Source organism: Danio aesculapii, chromosome 5 (assembly GCF_903798145.1).
Source record: "Danio aesculapii chromosome 5, fDanAes4.1, whole genome shotgun sequence".
NCBI lineage: Eukaryota > Metazoa > Chordata > Actinopteri > Cypriniformes > Danionidae > Danio > Danio aesculapii.
This window is the reverse complement of record NC_079439.1, coordinates 31,692,921-31,711,356: the sequence shown is the minus strand read 5'-3', so window position 1 is coordinate 31,711,356 and position 18,436 is coordinate 31,692,921. Positions and strand designations below refer to the sequence as shown.

General features: G+C 35.4%; 1 protein-coding gene across 3 annotated transcripts; it reads right to left on the bottom strand.

The window, feature by feature from the left end:
* Positions 1 to 460: 460 nt before the first annotated feature.
* On the bottom strand, positions 461 to 18,131 carry stk36 (serine/threonine kinase 36 (fused homolog, Drosophila)). 3 transcript variants are annotated; one of them, XM_056457916.1, is made up of 20 exons: positions 17,649 to 18,131; positions 15,993 to 16,133; positions 15,588 to 15,665; positions 14,020 to 14,150; positions 13,548 to 13,797; positions 12,836 to 12,929; positions 11,324 to 11,490; positions 10,877 to 11,031; positions 10,410 to 10,551; positions 7,950 to 8,069; positions 7,682 to 7,858; positions 5,082 to 5,173; positions 4,780 to 4,843; positions 4,546 to 4,653; positions 4,282 to 4,356; positions 2,971 to 3,088; positions 2,763 to 2,889; positions 2,482 to 2,656; positions 1,067 to 2,389; positions 461 to 771 (listed from the first exon to the last, which is right to left on the bottom strand). In XM_056457916.1, exons 1-20 carry the CDS (start codon positions 17,730 to 17,732, stop codon positions 652 to 654), a joined length of 3,741 nt encoding a protein of 1,246 aa, XP_056313891.1. In that variant the 5' UTR covers positions 17,733 to 18,131; the 3' UTR covers positions 461 to 651. The 3 variants fall into 3 exon arrangements, with proteins under 3 accessions (XP_056313891.1, XP_056313892.1, XP_056313893.1); XM_056457917.1 differs by having other exon boundaries at positions 2,482 to 2,653; XM_056457918.1 differs by having other exon boundaries at positions 10,449 to 10,551.
* Positions 18,132 to 18,436: the final 305 nt, after the last annotated feature.

The following is an 18,436-nucleotide window of genomic DNA, read 5'->3' as shown; positions in this document are numbered from 1 at the left end:
ATTTCGCGAGTGAATAAAAAAACGAAATGTACAATCACAGTTACATACAACAGAAATATTTTAATGGAATTCTAATAATATATATATATATATATATATATAATTTTTTTTTTCTTTTTTAAATAAGGTGACAAAAACTAAATGTCATGAGATGCCGCACGGATAACCTTTAGGCTACATCATCACTACTTTGTTTTCGAAACACATTCGAAGCACACCGACTATTAAAACATAATTTCTGAAGAGGAGTAAATTTCTAAAAACGGTTTAAAATAAATACACGCAAGGATACAAAATAGTCACATCATAAAAATAAGCTAAGTGCATTTTAATAAACAGAAAATGAACAATCAAAATTACTAGTTTTAAATACAGTTTAGGTGAATGAAAAATACAATTATTTACACTAAAAAACATTAAACATAGTATGTGAAATACATACTAATGTACATTTCATTGTAAAATTCTCTCTTATTTTTGAGATGATATTTAGTCACTGTCATTTTCACACAACACATTCCATTTCAATCAAAACCTTTTGATCACAGATCAAATAAACATAAATCCAGCAAGCTTTCCCAGCCAGCAAACCATATTTAGATCATGCAAAACGATGTCCTTTCCCTCACAAACAAACTATGAAGCTGACGTTTATGTTTTTCCTTCAACTGACCCGTCCAACTTGCTGACAAGCCATTGATAATCCCTCTGAAATAAAGAGCTTTGGGATGAGCGACAGAGTTTTCTTCCTGCGTCTAGAGACCTCAGAGCCTTGAGGAAGGGAAGGGGGAAAATGTGAAAATGACAGCAAGGATTTTTTTTTCTCTACCAGCTTTGTCTGTCTTTCAATTTTTTTTCTGCACAATTGTCAAAATGATGCAATACAGCACAAAAGCAGCTCTATATTCATTTGTTTCACTCTTTAAATGCAATTCCCCAAGAACTGCATTCTTTGCAGAACTATACATTCTGCTGTGGCGTAATGAATGCCACGACTCGCTTAAATCTCACCCAAGGCAGAAAATATCTAAACATGCCAGTCAAAACAGATTCACATTGCTCTTACCTGCAGTAATGTGTTTTGCTGGCTAAACACACGCAGAGTGGCCACAGCTGCCCGTCGCACTGCATGATGGGAATCATTACAGGCAGTCTGGAGAATCAAGCCTGGAGCGTCTGCATTGAGAAGAGCTCCATCTCCTCCACTGAAGGCAGCCAGATTAGCCAAGGCCCCACAGCAGTGCTGTCGAATGACATTATCAGTATCTGACAGCAGAGACACCAGAGGACGAGCGGCTCCTATGGCGAGCTGCATCCATACGTCTGCCTCCATATACCTGACGCCCTCCGTCCTCCTCGGTTTGTCTTGTACTGACCATGTCTGCATGTCAGTTGTACTCTTGAGACCTTTGCTAGGAATATTGGCACTGGTTTTTCTGATTTCATTCAACCAGTTTCCTACAGCCTTGCAGGCCGCCCTACGAACAGACGGAGCAGAATCGCAAAGGCAACCTAACAGGTTCTGGAACAGGTCAAATTTTGGTTCCTTGATAACCTGTATCAAACTTAAACCCAGGTGGCCCATCAAGCCACAGCAGGCGGCTCGGATTCCATCATCTCGGTGGAGCAATGCGAGTCGCAGTTGGGTGGTTTCGACTGGAAGAAAGAAGGACGACTGATAGGTGGGATGATGTGTTAGTAGGGAGAGAAGGATGAGAAGTTCTACTGCGCACCCACTGAGAGCTTCACTTTGTAGAAGTAGAGCCAACAGAGATCCTGCTGTTCTGGCCTCCTCAGGCGAGGATCGAATTGAGATCTTGGGGTGATCGCCACTTCTTCTGAACTCCTCCAGACTGTCTATAAGCATGCTGATGCCGCAGCCTTGCTGAGTTGAGAGTCCTACAGAACTGCCATGAATCTCCAGACTGTCCATGAGCTCCTCTATATGACCGATCTTTGGTGCGATTTCATCTCTAAGATGCTCCATGGCACTCATTGGATATATTTTGGCTTGACTCTTGATTTTGGTTTGGCGGATGTTTCTGGATGGCGCATATTGGGAACCGTTTTTATCCCTGGATGCATCTACATTGCCTGTGGGTCGCTCTAAGCTCTTTTTTGATTTGATGTCTCCTTTGATATGATCAGTCTTGGCTTTCTTTACATTTCCATTGCTCTTACATCGCTCAACACCATTCCCAGAGGGCTTAAGTTGAGTCTGAGTGTGGTCTGCTCCATTGTCTGAGCTTTCTGTGCTGTGCGGGAGGAAAGCGGAGGCCTGGGCGGCAGTGATAAGGCAAGGAGTGGTGTGTTGTGGGTCAGATAGCAGGAGACGATTCAGAAGACACAACGGAAGCTCCACCAAGGCAATAGGAATGGTCTGAATCATCTGAACAAGAAGACCAGTCAGCAGAAAAAATTAAAAATGACATTTTCTGATATTCCCCGACTTCTGAAAAACCGTATTTTATAAAACCATACCTGTATTAAACCTGCAACAATATTTGAGCTTTGATATGACTGGAGAACAGACAGATGTTTTTCCAGGGGCAAGTCCAGAGAGAAGGGGATGCAGAGGAGATGACAGCTCATCACTGATAGGCTGTTTATTTCTGAGTCGCCCCAGAAAAGACCACGTTCAAGCAATGAAGCGCTGCTGTCAGGTATAAAGCGAGAAATACATTGTAAACCTCTGAGAGGAGCACTTCCAAATGAATACTAATACAAGAGAAAAAGAAAAACGCTTTATGTTTGAGCCTCACCAACGGGTGGTGAGAAGGTGCCCGAGGGTGGAGGAGCAGTTTGTGGTGTTATCTGATAGGAGAGTCACACAGGTGTATGGATCGCTGGAGAAAAGCAATAAAGCCAGAGAGAGGAACATGTACAGACCTGAGAGGAAAAAAGAGACAAGTGTAAGTTATTACATTATATTAAAGTATAATAAACGAATGATCTCTTCATGTTCACTACCGTTAGGAGAGAAATGGCAGCTTTGGGATGTCGTGTTTTGCAGTGTGATGTTCACTTTAGCCCACAGGCAGGGCCACAGATCTGACTCCTGAAAGTTGAGCAGTGAGCTGCTCTCGCACTATTGTTAGAGAAAAAAAAATATTGAGGAGATTAGAAACCACATTAAAGTCAGTATTAACAAAAAATAATAATAATAATAAAATAAAAATAAATAAATATAATATAATATATATATATATATATATATATATATATATATATATATATATATATATATATATATATATATATATATATATATATATATATATATATATATATATATATATATATAAAATCTTCTCTCCGCTAAACAGAAATTGGGGGAAAAATAATTCTGACTTCAACTGTATATTTTTCAGAAGGTCATGATTCGCACTCATTAAATAATTACTTTGTACAGTTTTTATTTGACATTTTTCAGGGGATACAAAACACAGACGTTTCGGCACATATATTTATGATATATTTTAGGAAAACTGAAAACAACATATTCTGACATTTACATTTTAAATCATTAAAAGATTTAAAATAACCATTTGTATTTTGTGGTTTAGTAGAATAAAGTCTTTTTAATAAGTCATCAAATGACACTTTTTTAATAACTCTTATTACACTGAAAGAAATTTTATAGGGTAACTTCTTTAAGTCATGATGAAAAAGTAGTCATTATTTTACTACATTAATATTAAACATAAAATTTTGGGCGTCATGGTGGCACAGTGGTTAGCACCATCGCCTCACAGCAAGAAGGTTGCTGGTTTGAGCCCTGGCTGAGCCAGTTGGCGTTTCTGTTTGAAGTTCGCATTTTGGCATGGGTTTCCCCCACAGTCTAAAGACATGTGGTATAGGTGAATTGAATAAACTAAACTGTGTGTGAATGAGTGTGTATGGGTGTTTCCCAGAACTGGGTTGCATCTGAAAGGATATGCGCTGTGTAAAACATATGCTAGATAAGTTGGCGGTTCATTCCGCTGTGGCGACCCCAGATTAATAAAGAGACTAAGCCGAAAAGAAAATGAATGAATGAAAGAAAATCCAATTGTATCTTCGACCATTGTTCCGCTAAACATTTCTTTGTTTACCTGCTGTTTTAAAAAGTTACATCAGTTCTTTTCTCTGTAAATAGCATTGCTCTGTGCCGTTTCACTTGGATTTTAAACTACGCCATTTATTGTAGATCCAATATTAGACAACTGTCCAAACCGATTATCTGTCTGTATCTAATTAACCCAGTGCAGATTCGAGAGGATTTAATCAGAGAGAAATTACCTCAGCTAGCCTGTGGAGAATCAGTGACAGAAGGCCATCACACAGGCCCCAACCTGCAGGTAAGGGGTTATGAGCCTATCGGAAAAAAAAAGAGAGAGAAAGAAAGAAACAGAGAGAGCAGACAGATGGTGGGAGGTGAAGAGGGAAAGAAACGCAGAGAGCGAGAAGGTGGGAATTGACTACACTGGATTTCATCACATCAGTGACATTAATTACTCCAAACACAGTTAACCTTTATTCACAGGATAAATAATAGAACTGTACCTCTGTGTCTGTCAAAACATCCCCCAAAACGGCCGTGAGCTTTTCCATACCGACATTCACAGACACGCCGCGCTGTGTGAACAAGGTTAAGACTGCTGCTGCCAAAAGCTGTAGGAGAGACCACAGAATCAAGTGTAATGCAAATGAAAGCAGACATCCCACGATTACTTTACTCCGCTTTATTTCCCAGTTTAAAAGTGTTTCAGAGAAAACCTTTTAGCTAGAGACACTTACCGTTGAGCGCTTTGGGTCTCGACTGAGAAACACCGAAATAAATAGCTGACAGAGATCCTCAGCTCTGATGAGAGAAAGTACTTTTCGTTAAATAACACCCAGATTAAAATTTCACTAAAAGCCCGGGAGCAGTTGGGAAAACAACAGCCTCCGAAAAAACGTTGCGCAATTAAGACTAGAGATTCTTTCATTTAAAAAAAGGAACAATGGGTTTACTGAAGTAATAAGGGGAAAAACAATTTCAGGGGGAGAAATGTGTACTGTGATGGCGTGTGGATTAAAAACTATTCATGAATCCATACCTTCTGCCCTTTATCTCCCAGCCCGGGCTCTTTTCCAGGTACATTATGAGGACACTCATCAGATCTGCCAATACTGTCTCACCCTGCGACTCCTTCGGTAAATATCATCCAGTTACATATACAGCATACGTTCACTAAAACTATTATGTGCCTTACTAAACATATTTGTTTTTGTTTTTGTCTGTTTCTTTTTTGCTAATGCAAACAACATATTCTTGCTATCTTTATTAAAATACAAATATTTTACCCTCAGTTCATAAACTTTCATTTATCGATTTATATATGAATTAACAAAAAAAAAAGACATTAAGGGGAATAAATGTTCCAACGCAAACTAGGCTTGGAATGATAACCGTTTTCAAGGAATACCGTGGTTTTGAAAAGTCAAGCTTTTAAAACTTCCAAAAATGTTCTGCTATACCAATCCTACTGGATGTGTAAGACATTTGTATTTTAGTTTTAGGACAACAGTATCTCCAGCAAAAATAGATCCAAAGATACTGTTTTAAATTGTAAAGACTTGTGTTTTTAAAACAAATGAAGACAGCAGAAGTCAATTATTTATGTGAATGATTTAGCCTGACATGTTTACTGCTCCGAAATATTTTAAATGTTTCTCAAAATCAAATATATTGTGTTCAAAGGGGAATAAAGTTTTCGTTTTTTTTGCCCAGACATTTAAAGAGAATATATTTTAGAGCAGTAATCACAATCCTGTGAAACTGTGATATTTTTATCCAAGGTTATCATACCGTCAGAATCATATACTGGCCGATGTCTAACGCAGCCCAATAAAGCAAAATTTAAATCTTTAATTCAATCAAGCAAAAAACACATTATTTGTTATTAGACATTATTTTTATTTCTATGTAAACGTGAAATGACATTTTCTTTATTTAATCCCTGTGTATCAATAAAAAGTTGCACATTTGTTTTGATTAATTTTTTTCTGTTCCACATTTATTTTTTAGGTTTGTCAGATGAAACAAATACCAGCATTTTTCCTGATTTCTGCTTTTGACCACAATAGCCAGAAAATATATATCATGAAATTAAATTTCACTATTGTCACAATATTTTGACATTTTATTTTTATAAATGTTATTTGAAACATTACAGTTAAACAGTGGAGTTTATGGCATGTAGCATACTTTTTTGTGTGTATAAAAATTTATTTTGAGGTGGACACCATAATGGAACATCTTATCTTTGACTTTATTTTATTCACTTGACTCTTTAGATCTTTGATCTATTCATACAGTTGAAGTCTGAATTATTAGCTCTACTGTTTATTTTTCTCCCCGATTTCTGTTTAATGGAGAGAAGATTTTTTTCAACACATTTCTAAACATAATAGTTTTAATAACTCATTTCTTATAACTGATTTATTTTATCTTTGCCATGATGACAGTAAATAATATTAGACTAGATAATTTTCAAGATACTTCTATACAGCTTAAAGTGACATTTAAAGGCTTAACTAGGTTAATTAGGTTAACTAGGCAGGTTAGGGTAAATAGGCAAGTTATTGTATAATGATGGTTTGTTCTGTAGACTATTAATTTATATAACTTATAGGGGCTAATAATTTTGACCTTAAAACAGTGCTTAAAAAAATAAAAACAGCTTTTATTCTAACCAAAATAAAACAAATAAGACTTTCTCCAGAAGATAAAATATTATCAAACATGTGAAAATGTCCTTGCACTGTTAAACATCATTTGGGAAATATTTTAAAAAAGAAAATACATTTCAACGGGGGGCTAATAATTCTGACTTTTACTGTACATAAGAAAATGTAATTTATATTAACAAAAATATTAATTTTATATACTTTTATATACTTACAATTTTTTTATATATTTAATCCCTGTGTGTCAATAAAGAAAAGTTACACATTTGTTATATCACAGATGAATATTATTTCTGCTTTTAGATTTTACTAACATAGATTAACTACCAAAATCCATAAAATTTTAGGGTTTTAACGCTTTAAATTACAGTTTATTTACATAATCCAACTGTGGTTTTATAAACAACTGAATAAATCACTAAGTAAATAAAATAAGATGATTTTCTATATCTAAATTTTATATAATTTTATAAAGTGTTTGGCTATTGTGGTCGAAAGCAGAAATCAGGAAAAATGTTGGTATTTGTTCCATCTCACAAACCTAAAACTTAAATGTGGAACAGAAAAAAATCAGAACAAATGTGCAACTTCTTTATTGACACACAAGGATTAAATGAAGAAAATATTTATTCCGTTAATTCATTGTTCATTTTAATTCATATTAAACGTAAATTGAATATTTCTAATATTTTGAAAATATTTCCAAATAACAATCCACAGCTCAAAATACAGCTCAATGTTTTGTGAAGAAAGTGCGTTACCTGGATTTGAAATTATGCATGGTATTGTGTAGTATCTTCAAATTACAAAAAAAATTTAAAGTTTATTTAACAGAAAAGTTGCTGGTAAATATCTCTTATTTGTACATATTTGATAGATTTTTATAAAAAAGTAATATATTCATCATCATTTTCATCTTTAGACAAAAGAACATGTGATAAACACACTGTATCTGCATTTGTCTGACCTGCATTAGATCTGGAATGTTCAGGATGTCCTCAATCAGACTGAACAGAAGATGAGGCAGTTCCAGCTCTTTTCCCACTGTTTCGACATCTCCAATCCGGCAGCCCTGAACAATGTTTCTCAAGACCTTTAGTGGCTGGAGAATTGAAGAGGTCTCTTCACCCTTCCTGACCAGCAGCTGGACAGATCAGAGAGTCTTTAATATGCTAATTTACACTCACTGTCACAGTTAAAAATTGCTGCTCTTGTGACATTTAACTGAACATCACCTGGGTTTTGGCTTGCAGAAGCTTTGTCTTTAACCTCTGAAGGATGGAAGTGTTTACTGGTCCCCGATCGCTTAATTCAACCAACCGCTGCCATTCATAATCACTGTCCATATCCTGCTCCTGCATGATGAACAGGGTTATGTTTAGTGGAAAAACAAATGTCACTCAGTCATTTGCTGCAGTTTAATCAGTGGTTCTTAATCTGGAGGAACAGAATATGGCGAAGTCAAAAAAGCAACAGATATCCCTGTGATAATAAATCCACACACTTATTAACGTTATTTTCATGATGGATAAAGAGAAAGCAGGAAGATGTACATCTCATTCAGTTTTTACAACAGTTGAGGATTATTTGTAGCACAAACATTTGAAAGGATTAGAGCCTGTACTTTTGAGTCAAAGATTCACAAACAAGACAAGCATTTAAAAATTCACAATACACACTTGAAAAAATGAACACAGTAATAACACAGAATTAATACAGAATTTAACAGTAATATTCTATAATTTAGAGCTATGGGAAAATAAAGAAGAGACACATTTACTCTTGATTTCTATTTATGTAAACACATAATTGTGTATTTTTATCCTGTAAACTGCTGATGACATTTCTACTCATTTGAAGTGTTGTCGTTTAGATAATAAAATGACAATTGGTCAAAATAACAAAAATTGCCATGTTTTCAGACATTCAATTCAATTCTATTCAATTCATCTTTATTTGTACAGCGCTTTTACAATGTAGATTGTGTCAAAGCAGCTTCACATAGAAGATCATAGTGAATTGAAGCAGTGTCAGTTCAGTTTTCAGAGTTTAAGTTCAGTTCAGCTTAGTTCAGTTAAGTTCAGTTCCGTGTGGTTTAATATTCACTGCTGAGAGTCCAAACACTGAAGAGTAATCCATCAGACATGTTAATATATTTTATTTTATACAGTTTTTTTTACTACAGAAGGTTTAAGAAAGCCATATTTGGTGGAATAACCCTGATTGTCCATCACAACACATGAAAATATTTGTTATGGGCTCTATGCACAGCTAGAGTTTTAAAGCCCACGATAAACTTCCGGTAAAAGCTTAATGTGACTATTTTTTAAATTTCACAAGGTTGTTTTTACAGCATCGATGATGTAATGTAATTACAATACATTCAGTTAAATAGACTTAAGCATTCATTTAGTTGTTCAATAGTCAAACAAGATGAAAGACCGCTGTGACCACTAGCGCTGTCAGTAGCAACAGGCTAGCGCAGAAATTCCATTGAAAATACTGGGGTAAAATATATCGTCATATTTTAAAGACATGGCAGGGGAGAAATTGAATTTAATGCAGTGCTTTATGTCCGGTCTGAGACCCACTTCATATCGTATATTTAAGTGAAGATCGCTGATTTTTAAAGAAATCAGATCTTAAACGTGACAATTTTGTAATGGAATGACAAGTTTACTGTAAGCCCTTGGACTGCCTGGCTGAAAATTAAAAGTCTGTGTGCATATAGCCCTGATTAATTGTCATTTTCTGGAACGAAAATGCTTTAAATGATAATTTTTCTTTGAAATTTTGGTGGAAAATGTATACATTTAACTCAACCTTTAACTAAAATAATCAAAATTCAACAAAACTCTTTTTTATTTTCAAGTGGTCGCTTAATTTCTCCATAAATGCATATCAACGACAATAAATTATTATTAGAAACTAGGAGTTTTATATATTAATTAACCACAATTCATTTTGCAATTCGCAAAGTTTCAAGAAGTGTGTTCTTCAATAAAATCTAAAGATTTAATAGAACAAATCATCTTAATTAAGCATCTTAATTTTATTATATATTTATATTAAGCCTATGGCTGCTCAAAATCCAGCCGCAACACAGAGCAGCACATAGTTTACCAAACAATTACACAAGATTCCTCTAGAATGGCTCATATACATAACGACTTCATACAGGCTGAGAGCTATTTTTTGTATATTTGTTTATTTTTTATGGCTTAAAGTAAAAGTAGAGTAAAAAGCTTGTGTGGGCGATGCAGTGGTGCAGTAGGTAGTGCTGTCACCTCACAGCAAGAAGGTTTGCATGTTCCTCCGGGTGCTCCGGTTTCCCCCACAGTCCAAAGACATGCGGTACAGGTGAATTGGGTAGGCTAAATTGTCCGTAGTGTATGTGTGTGTGAATAAGTGTGTGTTTCCCAGTGATGGGTTGCACCTGGTAGGGCATTCGCTGCATAAAAAAAATGCTCGATAAGTTGGCGGTTCATTCCCCTGTGGCTACCCTATATTAATAAAGGGACTAAGCCGAAAAGAAAATGAATGAATGAATAAAAAGCTTGTTTTAATTAATAAATATTGTTTAATTAAGGACAGCAATTGAAGAGATTTGGTGTTATCTTAAGTTTGCTAAAGTCCCTGATTAAGAACCACAGAGTTAAATCCCCAATATAAATATGAATAATAGCAATAAGAACCTCACTGTCCATCCGGACAGAAGCCAGGCTTGTCCTTACATGTCCAGGGCGCTTTAGAAACTGTCGGGGTCCCACCTCTACTGAAGGAAACTCCCTCGCATAGTCTCTACTGATCTGACCTTTATGAGGAGCTGAGCGTGCCCTAAAAACAAAAGGGAACACGGTTAAGAGGGTTGGTAAGAGTCAGTTATTTTACATTTGTTAAAAATAGAGGATAGACTTACATATAATACATTTCCAAAGTGTTTTTAGTCTTTCAGAAATCCTATTTCTCACTACTGCTTATATTCTTTAGTTTGAACAGGCGTTTGACTATTTCAGTTCTACACATTTGGTTTTATAATATATTCCATCCTTCAAGCTGGTCAAAACATCAATTTCACCGTCACAGCAGCATTGTTAATATGCTCTTTTTTAAGTTGAATCCCGCAGGTTTTTCAAATTCAAATTCTAGATGGAAATACTACCTGGTAACACTGTTGTCATTTGCTTGATGCCGATTGGTTGCTGGCTGAGATGAATTTTGATACACTGAAAAGGTGCTGCCCAATGAATGGCCGGTGTTGGAGGCTCCTCCAGCTGAAGCTGTCTTACAGCGAGCAGCACTTCCACTCGCAACCTCCTAGTTAATAAACAGCCAACATTTTTTATTACACTTTCACAGTAACACATTACACCTATACAGGATTTTTTCCACATTTTCTCCATATTCTGTATGAATGTAAAAAAAATATAGTCTACTTTGCACAAATCACAACAATAGCACTGATTTAATTTACATAAACTTTTTAGAGCAAAAATAAATTAGAAATCAGTCAGAAAGATATCTAAAAAAACAGATTCAAAGTAATTTAATACATAGAGCTGAAAAAAGACAGTTCCTGCTGTTGTTTCCAGATGCTGTTTGAGTTTACCCGTCTGTTAGTCTTCTCTTTCTCTCGAAGCTCTCTGGCTTTGCGCAGTAGTTTGCCTTCTCCGCTGCGCACTGTTGTTTTCTCTGCAACCTGCTGGTGTTTGAGGGCCTGGACGTCTGGACTGGGTGGAACAGTGAGCGGGTTACTCGAACCTTCATCTGACACCACTGTCAAAGCAAACAACATCACCACTTTAGAAGCAAGCCAAACAGTCATTAAGACATGTAAAACCGATGTAGATTATGTAAAATGCATGTAAAAAGAGTTTTTCTTGGGTTCCATTTGCTGAGAGGTTTACATATGTTTCAACATATACTACAAAAGTGTTTTCAAGCAACAAAACAAGAATTGTAATACAGATTTAAAGTTATTTTTTAGTACATTATTTATTATGTGTTCTGTTAGATTATTTTTGGCAAAAAAGAATGACTATCATATATTTTTTACCATGAATTACAATTCTGTGTAACAATAGTTTATATACAGAGTATATACAGGAATCAGAGAGTGAAATTCCATCCCTTTTAAGACCTTTTTTCAAGTGTCTTTCCATATATTTTAAGACCTTATAATCACTTTAGGTTTCAACTATAAACACTGGCGAGATTTAAAATTACAGTATATTTACTAAATATTAACATAAGAAACTAATTCAAAACTAAAACATTATTTATATACTGAATAAATATCTATTAAATCTAGCTAATTCAGCAGGTTGGCAGAAATAATGGTTTTGCCTTGGTTACTGCAGTAAACAAAGCCGCATAATGTCCAATCTAGCAGGATTTTATTGATTTCATAAACTACACAGCATCCAGATATTCACAGATTTGATTCAGGCAAACTTTAGCAAACAACCATACATTGCATAATCAAAAATTATTTCAAATTTAATAACTTGCAAAATAGCTTTTAAGACTTTTTTAGTACTTACTTAATACTTAAAATTTCTCTACATTGATTTATCGACTTTAAATAATTTTTAAGACCCAGGGGACACCCTGATAAATCAAACCCAAATTTTCATATACACAACAAGAATTTGACAAGTATTATTTGATGACTTATTAAAAGACAGTGGTAACAGTGCAAACCCAAAATACAAATTTTCATTTTAAACCGGTAAACTTTGTCACCATCCTTCAAATCACGAGGTTTTGTCTATTATCAAGTAGTCATTTTTAAATAATTTAAAATATAATCTAATTTTATATGCTTGCTTATTACCTTACAGTTCAAATAAATTAAATATACATTCAAGCCAGAGTAGAACGTATATAAAAGTACAAAAGACTAAATTTTTATACAAATGACATAAAATATAGCTGTTTTGGTTTTCATCTATATTTTGACATTTTCACAAGAGAAACAATAAAGTAGACAGTTTTCCTGCATTTAAATATGCTTTCAGCTAATATAAAAATCACTTTTGTTTTGAAACACTGACAGTTTCCTCTGAATAGGTTGAAAATGTATCTCAATTGAATTATATAAAAACATTGTAGCTCTCACTCAGAACTCCATCTGCAACAAAAGGGTGATGGAGCAGGTCAGGCCATGACAGTCTCTTCTCTGGCTCTTTCATCAACAATCCCTTCAGAAAACTCTACACATGAAAAAAAAAACACAGAGAGAGCAGTTTAAATTAAGGACCTTAAATGTGTGCATTACATTCCAACACAAATCAACACATACTGACATCAAGTAACACCCCCCACCAAGAATGTTGGATTGCACTTCTTAACTCTCAATGTCGCTAGTTAAGACACTTAATGCATTTTTTTAAACACATCCCATAATTTCTAAAATATCAGCCTCTACCAAATGGTTAATATGTTGGTTTATGGTAAAACTACTAGAATTAGTACATATACTATGAAAAAGCAGAAAATATGAAGTGTAAGACCAATTTATTTAAAAGAATATTCAAAATAAATCATTTTTGAACACTAAATCATCTTTCTTTTTTTAAGTATGACATAAAATATTTCATGTTCTCATTTAACACATTTACTTGTGGTTGTTTTTTTACAATAAAACCAAAATCAAGTGTAGTAGTGCAACAGAATTATGTTTGTTTGATTTTCTTGTAAACCAACAATGCTGTGTGTAAACCATTATTTAAAACAGTCATTAATTAAAACAGTCAAAATATGGTCAACCATTTGGTAGAGCAGGCAGATAAAGTGTTAATATGGTTAAAAACAAGTAAACTTCTCTGTACCAAGCAGTCTTGGCTCATGTTGTCTGGCCATTTGACAGGATCTCTCACTATGAGCTGCACCAGCTGAAAGATGGAGTTGGTGTAGAACGGAGGCGCCCCCGTGTGGAGCTCATAGAGGATGCAGCCCAGAGACCAAAGGTCAGTTGAGTGGTCATAAGGCTTCTCTTCTACCAATTCCGGAGACATGTAGAGAGGCGTCCCCTTAATAGAGGTCAACACCAAAGTGGACACACTCATGGCACGAGCAAATCTGTAAAGAGATCTTCCTATTAGAGATCAAATTAAGATGAAAATGATATATCTATTCGAATTCACAAATGGCCAAGAAAATAAGATGAAAATTATAAGTCTATTTGATTTCCCAAATGGCTGAGAAATAATAATAATAAAAAATACTAATCTAAAATACATCACTATTTCTAGCCATTTGAAGAAAAAAAAGTTTGAACTTGTATCGATTGGTAACACCAACCCAAAGTCACAGAGCTTCACGACTCCTCCTTTTCCCAGCAGGATGTTTTGTGGTTTCATGTCACGGTGTAAAATGCGATGTGAGTGGAGATAATACAAGGCAGAGACAAGCTGGCAGGCTATTTCACGCACCTACACAAGAGGTGAGATAACAGGTTAGCAGGCGAGTGTGTGCTGAGCAGTTAAGAGGTCTGAGCAGAAGAAAAGCCAGCATATCTTCAAACTGAAGTGATGGACTGTGTGCATTTCACAACAGCACATTTACTTTATTGTGAATGTTTACTGTAATCTGTATGGCATATTTCAGTGTTTCTCAACCACGTTCCTTGAGGACCACGAACACTGCATGTTTTAGATGTCTCCTTTGTCTGTCATATCCATTACCGGTCTTTCAGTCTCTGCTAATGAGCTGATGACCTGAATTAGGCGTGTTTGGTGAAGGAGAAATAGAAAAATGTTAATAGAAAAATGTGCAGAACTGGTGATCCTCCAGGAACATGGTTGAGAAACACTGACATATTTTACATTATATATTTATCAGGTGTTGTTATTAGCTGGGGTATCCTCTGATTTTCAAAATGTGCAAAATACAGAGGAAACTTTGATGCATAATAACCCAGAATTTGGCAAATTTCAAATGAATAAGTTAAAGGTCGGTGCACTTAATCAAACTGTGATACAGATTGTAGGTCTTAAACTCAATTCCTGGAGGGCCGCAGCTCTGCACAGTTTTGCTCTAACCCCAATCAAACACAGCAACTAAGGAAGGTGTTCATGACTCTTTTGAACACCTCGATTATTTGGATCAGCTGTGTTTGATAGGGCTGGAGCAAAACTGTGCAGAGCTGCGGCCCTTCAGGAATTGAGTCTGTGAAAATTAAACCACAAAAACAACTTCTGTAATAGGACTTCTGCATTTACTATTTATATGAAAAAATAAGGTCATATCATGTAGACACTGAAACTCTTCACAACAACCTGAAACAAAAACTGTTTAACTTGAATAAATTATGACAGAAATCTAGGACTGTTACTACTGAACAGCAGAGTACTTCACTTGTATTAAAAAATGTATTATATTTTTGAATCCAACAATAGGGTTTATGTATATTTTATGTAAATTTGGGTTGATACAACAAAGCCTTTCTTTGTGTAATTGTAAAAACATTAAATTGTAACTAACATTAAAATGTTATTAATTATTAGGCTTCTATAATGAAAAAAATGTCCAAAGAAACAAAAATAAAATGGAAAAAAAATCGGATTTCAAACAGCCAAAATTAGCTTTAAAAGTCTAGAATGATCAGCATAAATGCTAAAATAATCCCTTAAACTAGTGTTTCTCAACCATGTTCCTGGAGGACCACCAACACTGCATGTTTTAGATGTCTCCTTTGTCTGTCACCCCATTACAGGACTTTCATTCTCTGCTAATGAGCGAATGATCTGAATCAGGTGTGCTTAGTTAAGGAGTGGAAAACGTGCAGAGATGGTGGTCTTCTGGGAACATGGTTGAGAAACACTGCCCTAAACAACAAATCTAAAACATTGCAGTGCCACCATGTTTACCTGTTTCTCAGGTAAACTCCCGTCATCCTCCAGGATCTGAAACAGCTCCCCCTCTGCATACTCTGTCACCACCACCACCTGTCAGAGGAATACATGCTCTAATAATTCCTCTGACACAAATTCAGTTTTTTTTTACCCCATTCTTTTTTCAGTTACACATTTTAAGGGACGATTAAAGTCACACGTTTACTGCATTTGTAGCAATGCCAATATTCCAACGTCTAAACACACTACATTTTGCCAACAAGGATCGTTCCCTGGAGATTTGAATGTTAAAATCCTGAACCCTGGGAGCTATGTGTCAATTCAACAAGCCGTTATACTGGAAGCACCAGGTTATAGGAACAGAGATGCAACAGTAGAAAATGTAACATGACTTGGGAGAGCAGGCTGTGACAATCATACCTCCCTCTCAGTCTCAAAACTGTCTAAAAGCAGCACTATGTTGGGATGCTTAAGACCCCTCATGATGTCAATCTCTCTTTTCAAACTGCGCAGGTCCTTCTCTGAGCGGCCAACTTTAGGAATGAACTTCAAAGCCACAACCTAGAAAATAAAAATGGCTGATGTTATTCACAGAAAGAGATTTACTGCTATAACTGATAGAGGGAAGAGTTTTAAAGGGAATTTTACTGTTAAATAACTCACCCTTAGGGTGTTCTATGTGTATGCAACTTTTTTCTTTAGTAATTTTTTTTAGCTGTGGTCTTTGGTGATTCATAAAATGCTATTGCAAGCCTTAAAAAAACATACAAGAAATCCAAAACCCTGATGCCCCTGATTACACAACGAGGTCTTAAAAGTCTAATCGATCAGTCTGTTCACGAAACAGAACATTGCTTACCTTGAATTTACAGCTTCTCCAAAGGGTCCTTACAGCATTCACAACCGTTTGGAGTATATACAACAAAGCTTTTTGTTGTATATAAAGTCATATGCATGGGCACTTAAACAAATTGTGTTTACTTACAATATATAATTAGGATGTGTTTGTTGTACTGTCCATCAAAATGCTAACTTGTGTCTTTTATGGATGCTTCCAGCTATACAAGAGCTTGTAAAAACATTGTCAGTTTGTGCGTCATTTTGTTTTGCCTTTACACCTTCATGCTGTTTTGACTCTCAAAATGTTAGTAGCTGTTGACTTGCCTTTTATGAATCACCTTAGGCCAGGTTTTCAGAAATATTTTTGGTTCAATATTTTCAATATATTCTACTTAGGGATAAATGACACATACTATGCCAGGATTCATACACAGTTTTTGATTTTTACAAAACTTGCAAGTAAATTTTCATGATCTAATGTTTCATGTGATGTCTACATATGCGTGGTAAAAGAAAAACAATGCATGTTCAAATTTTTTTTCAGCATTTCGTAAAATACATAGCAATATATTTAGTTTCAGTTTATATTTATATCAATGTAAAATTTATTTAGATAATGCTTAAACCGCACTAATAATGTCAGAGTATGTGATTGGCCAAGGACAGAATAGAAGTCAAGACAACCGATATTCAAGAATACAGCTATTTGTTTTCCATGACTTTTCCAAAACTTTGTGGGGTTTTCTGTTTTTCCAAAACTTTTCAGGCCTGGAAAATGCCATGTCAAAATTCAATGACTTTTCCAGGTTTTTCATGACTGTATGAACCCTGTTTGTTGATGGCATGAGGATGAACTATATCTTAAAGTGTGTATAGTTGATGACCTGAAGTAGTTTTATGAACAAAAATGTTTTAAATTGTAAAATAAAGTATTATAAACACACACACACACACACACACACACACACACACACACACACACACACACACACACACACACTAATATTAAAGCTGAAAAAGCAGAGCAGTACAGTACACAAAGACACCAACAAATAAGTTAAATTTATACCACGAGTCCACAAAAAACAGACGTTCTACCTACTAAGGTTTGTCTTTTATTGTGGGAATGTTATGTTTATATATATATATATATATATATATATATATATATATATATATATATATATATATATATATAGCCTTTTTGAAAGCCCCTGGCGCAAACGCAGTGCTCACCTGGCCGCTGAACTTCCTGCGACCTTTGTACACTCGTCCGAATGACCCTTCCCCGATAACCTCCAAAATATGGTACTGATCCATCCTCAGCGACGATGACAGAAGTAAGTCGGAAGACTTTGCAGGTAAACTAACGTTAGCAAAAACGCACTAACGTTACTCAGCGATCAAATCGTAACGTTAAGCACATAATTTTGACCGTTTTCTCCTCATTGATAATTTCGCAAGTGAACAGCAAATGAAAGCATGACAGACTGAGGCTAAATGGAGCAGTAGGGTAAGCTAGTGAACGGTGGAAACTTTATTATTTGATCCTTACGACTAACGTTATTGCAAAACAACGTCTATATTTCCATTCCTACTTTCCAGCACAGAATTAAACATAAACACAATACTAGTACGTGTCATCAAGATAAACGGGGTTTGAGATGAACACGATCGCAAAGATTGAGCCAACTTTAGAAAGTTTGACGTGCGCTGCTGTCCAGATGAACAAAAACAAAAAGCGCCTAGCAACGTGGTGGCTAACCAAAAGAAGCCCTTATAAAAGTTACTACAATACTCCAAAACTTATTGAGTCGGGTATGTTTTAAAAGCATTCGTTAATACTTTTATTACTTGTATATTTTAATTGGTTGACAAAAGTATGACTTAAAAGCGATAGGTTAACCAAAGTGAGCGACATTTAAACAGGCGATGTGTTTGTGTTCTCATTTACTCCTGTCACCAAGGGGGCCTTCTCTTAACAACGCGGTGGCGTCCTGACAACAGCGCTCGTGTCGAGGGGT

Bases quoted from the DNA above. Each gene is read 5' to 3' on its own strand.
- stk36 (XM_056457916.1), bottom strand. From the start codon at position 17,732: ATGGATCAGTACCATATTTTGGAGGTTATCGGGGAAGGGTCATTCGGA. The intron at 5,174-7,681 runs GTCAGACAAATG...TATTTACCGAAG, and splicing joins ACATTCCAGATCTAATGCAG to GAGTCGCAGGGTGAGACAGT. The intron at 4,654-4,779 runs GTAAGTGTCTCT...TCTCTCCTACAG, and splicing joins GAGACCCAAAGCGCTCAACG to CTTTTGGCAGCAGCAGTCTT.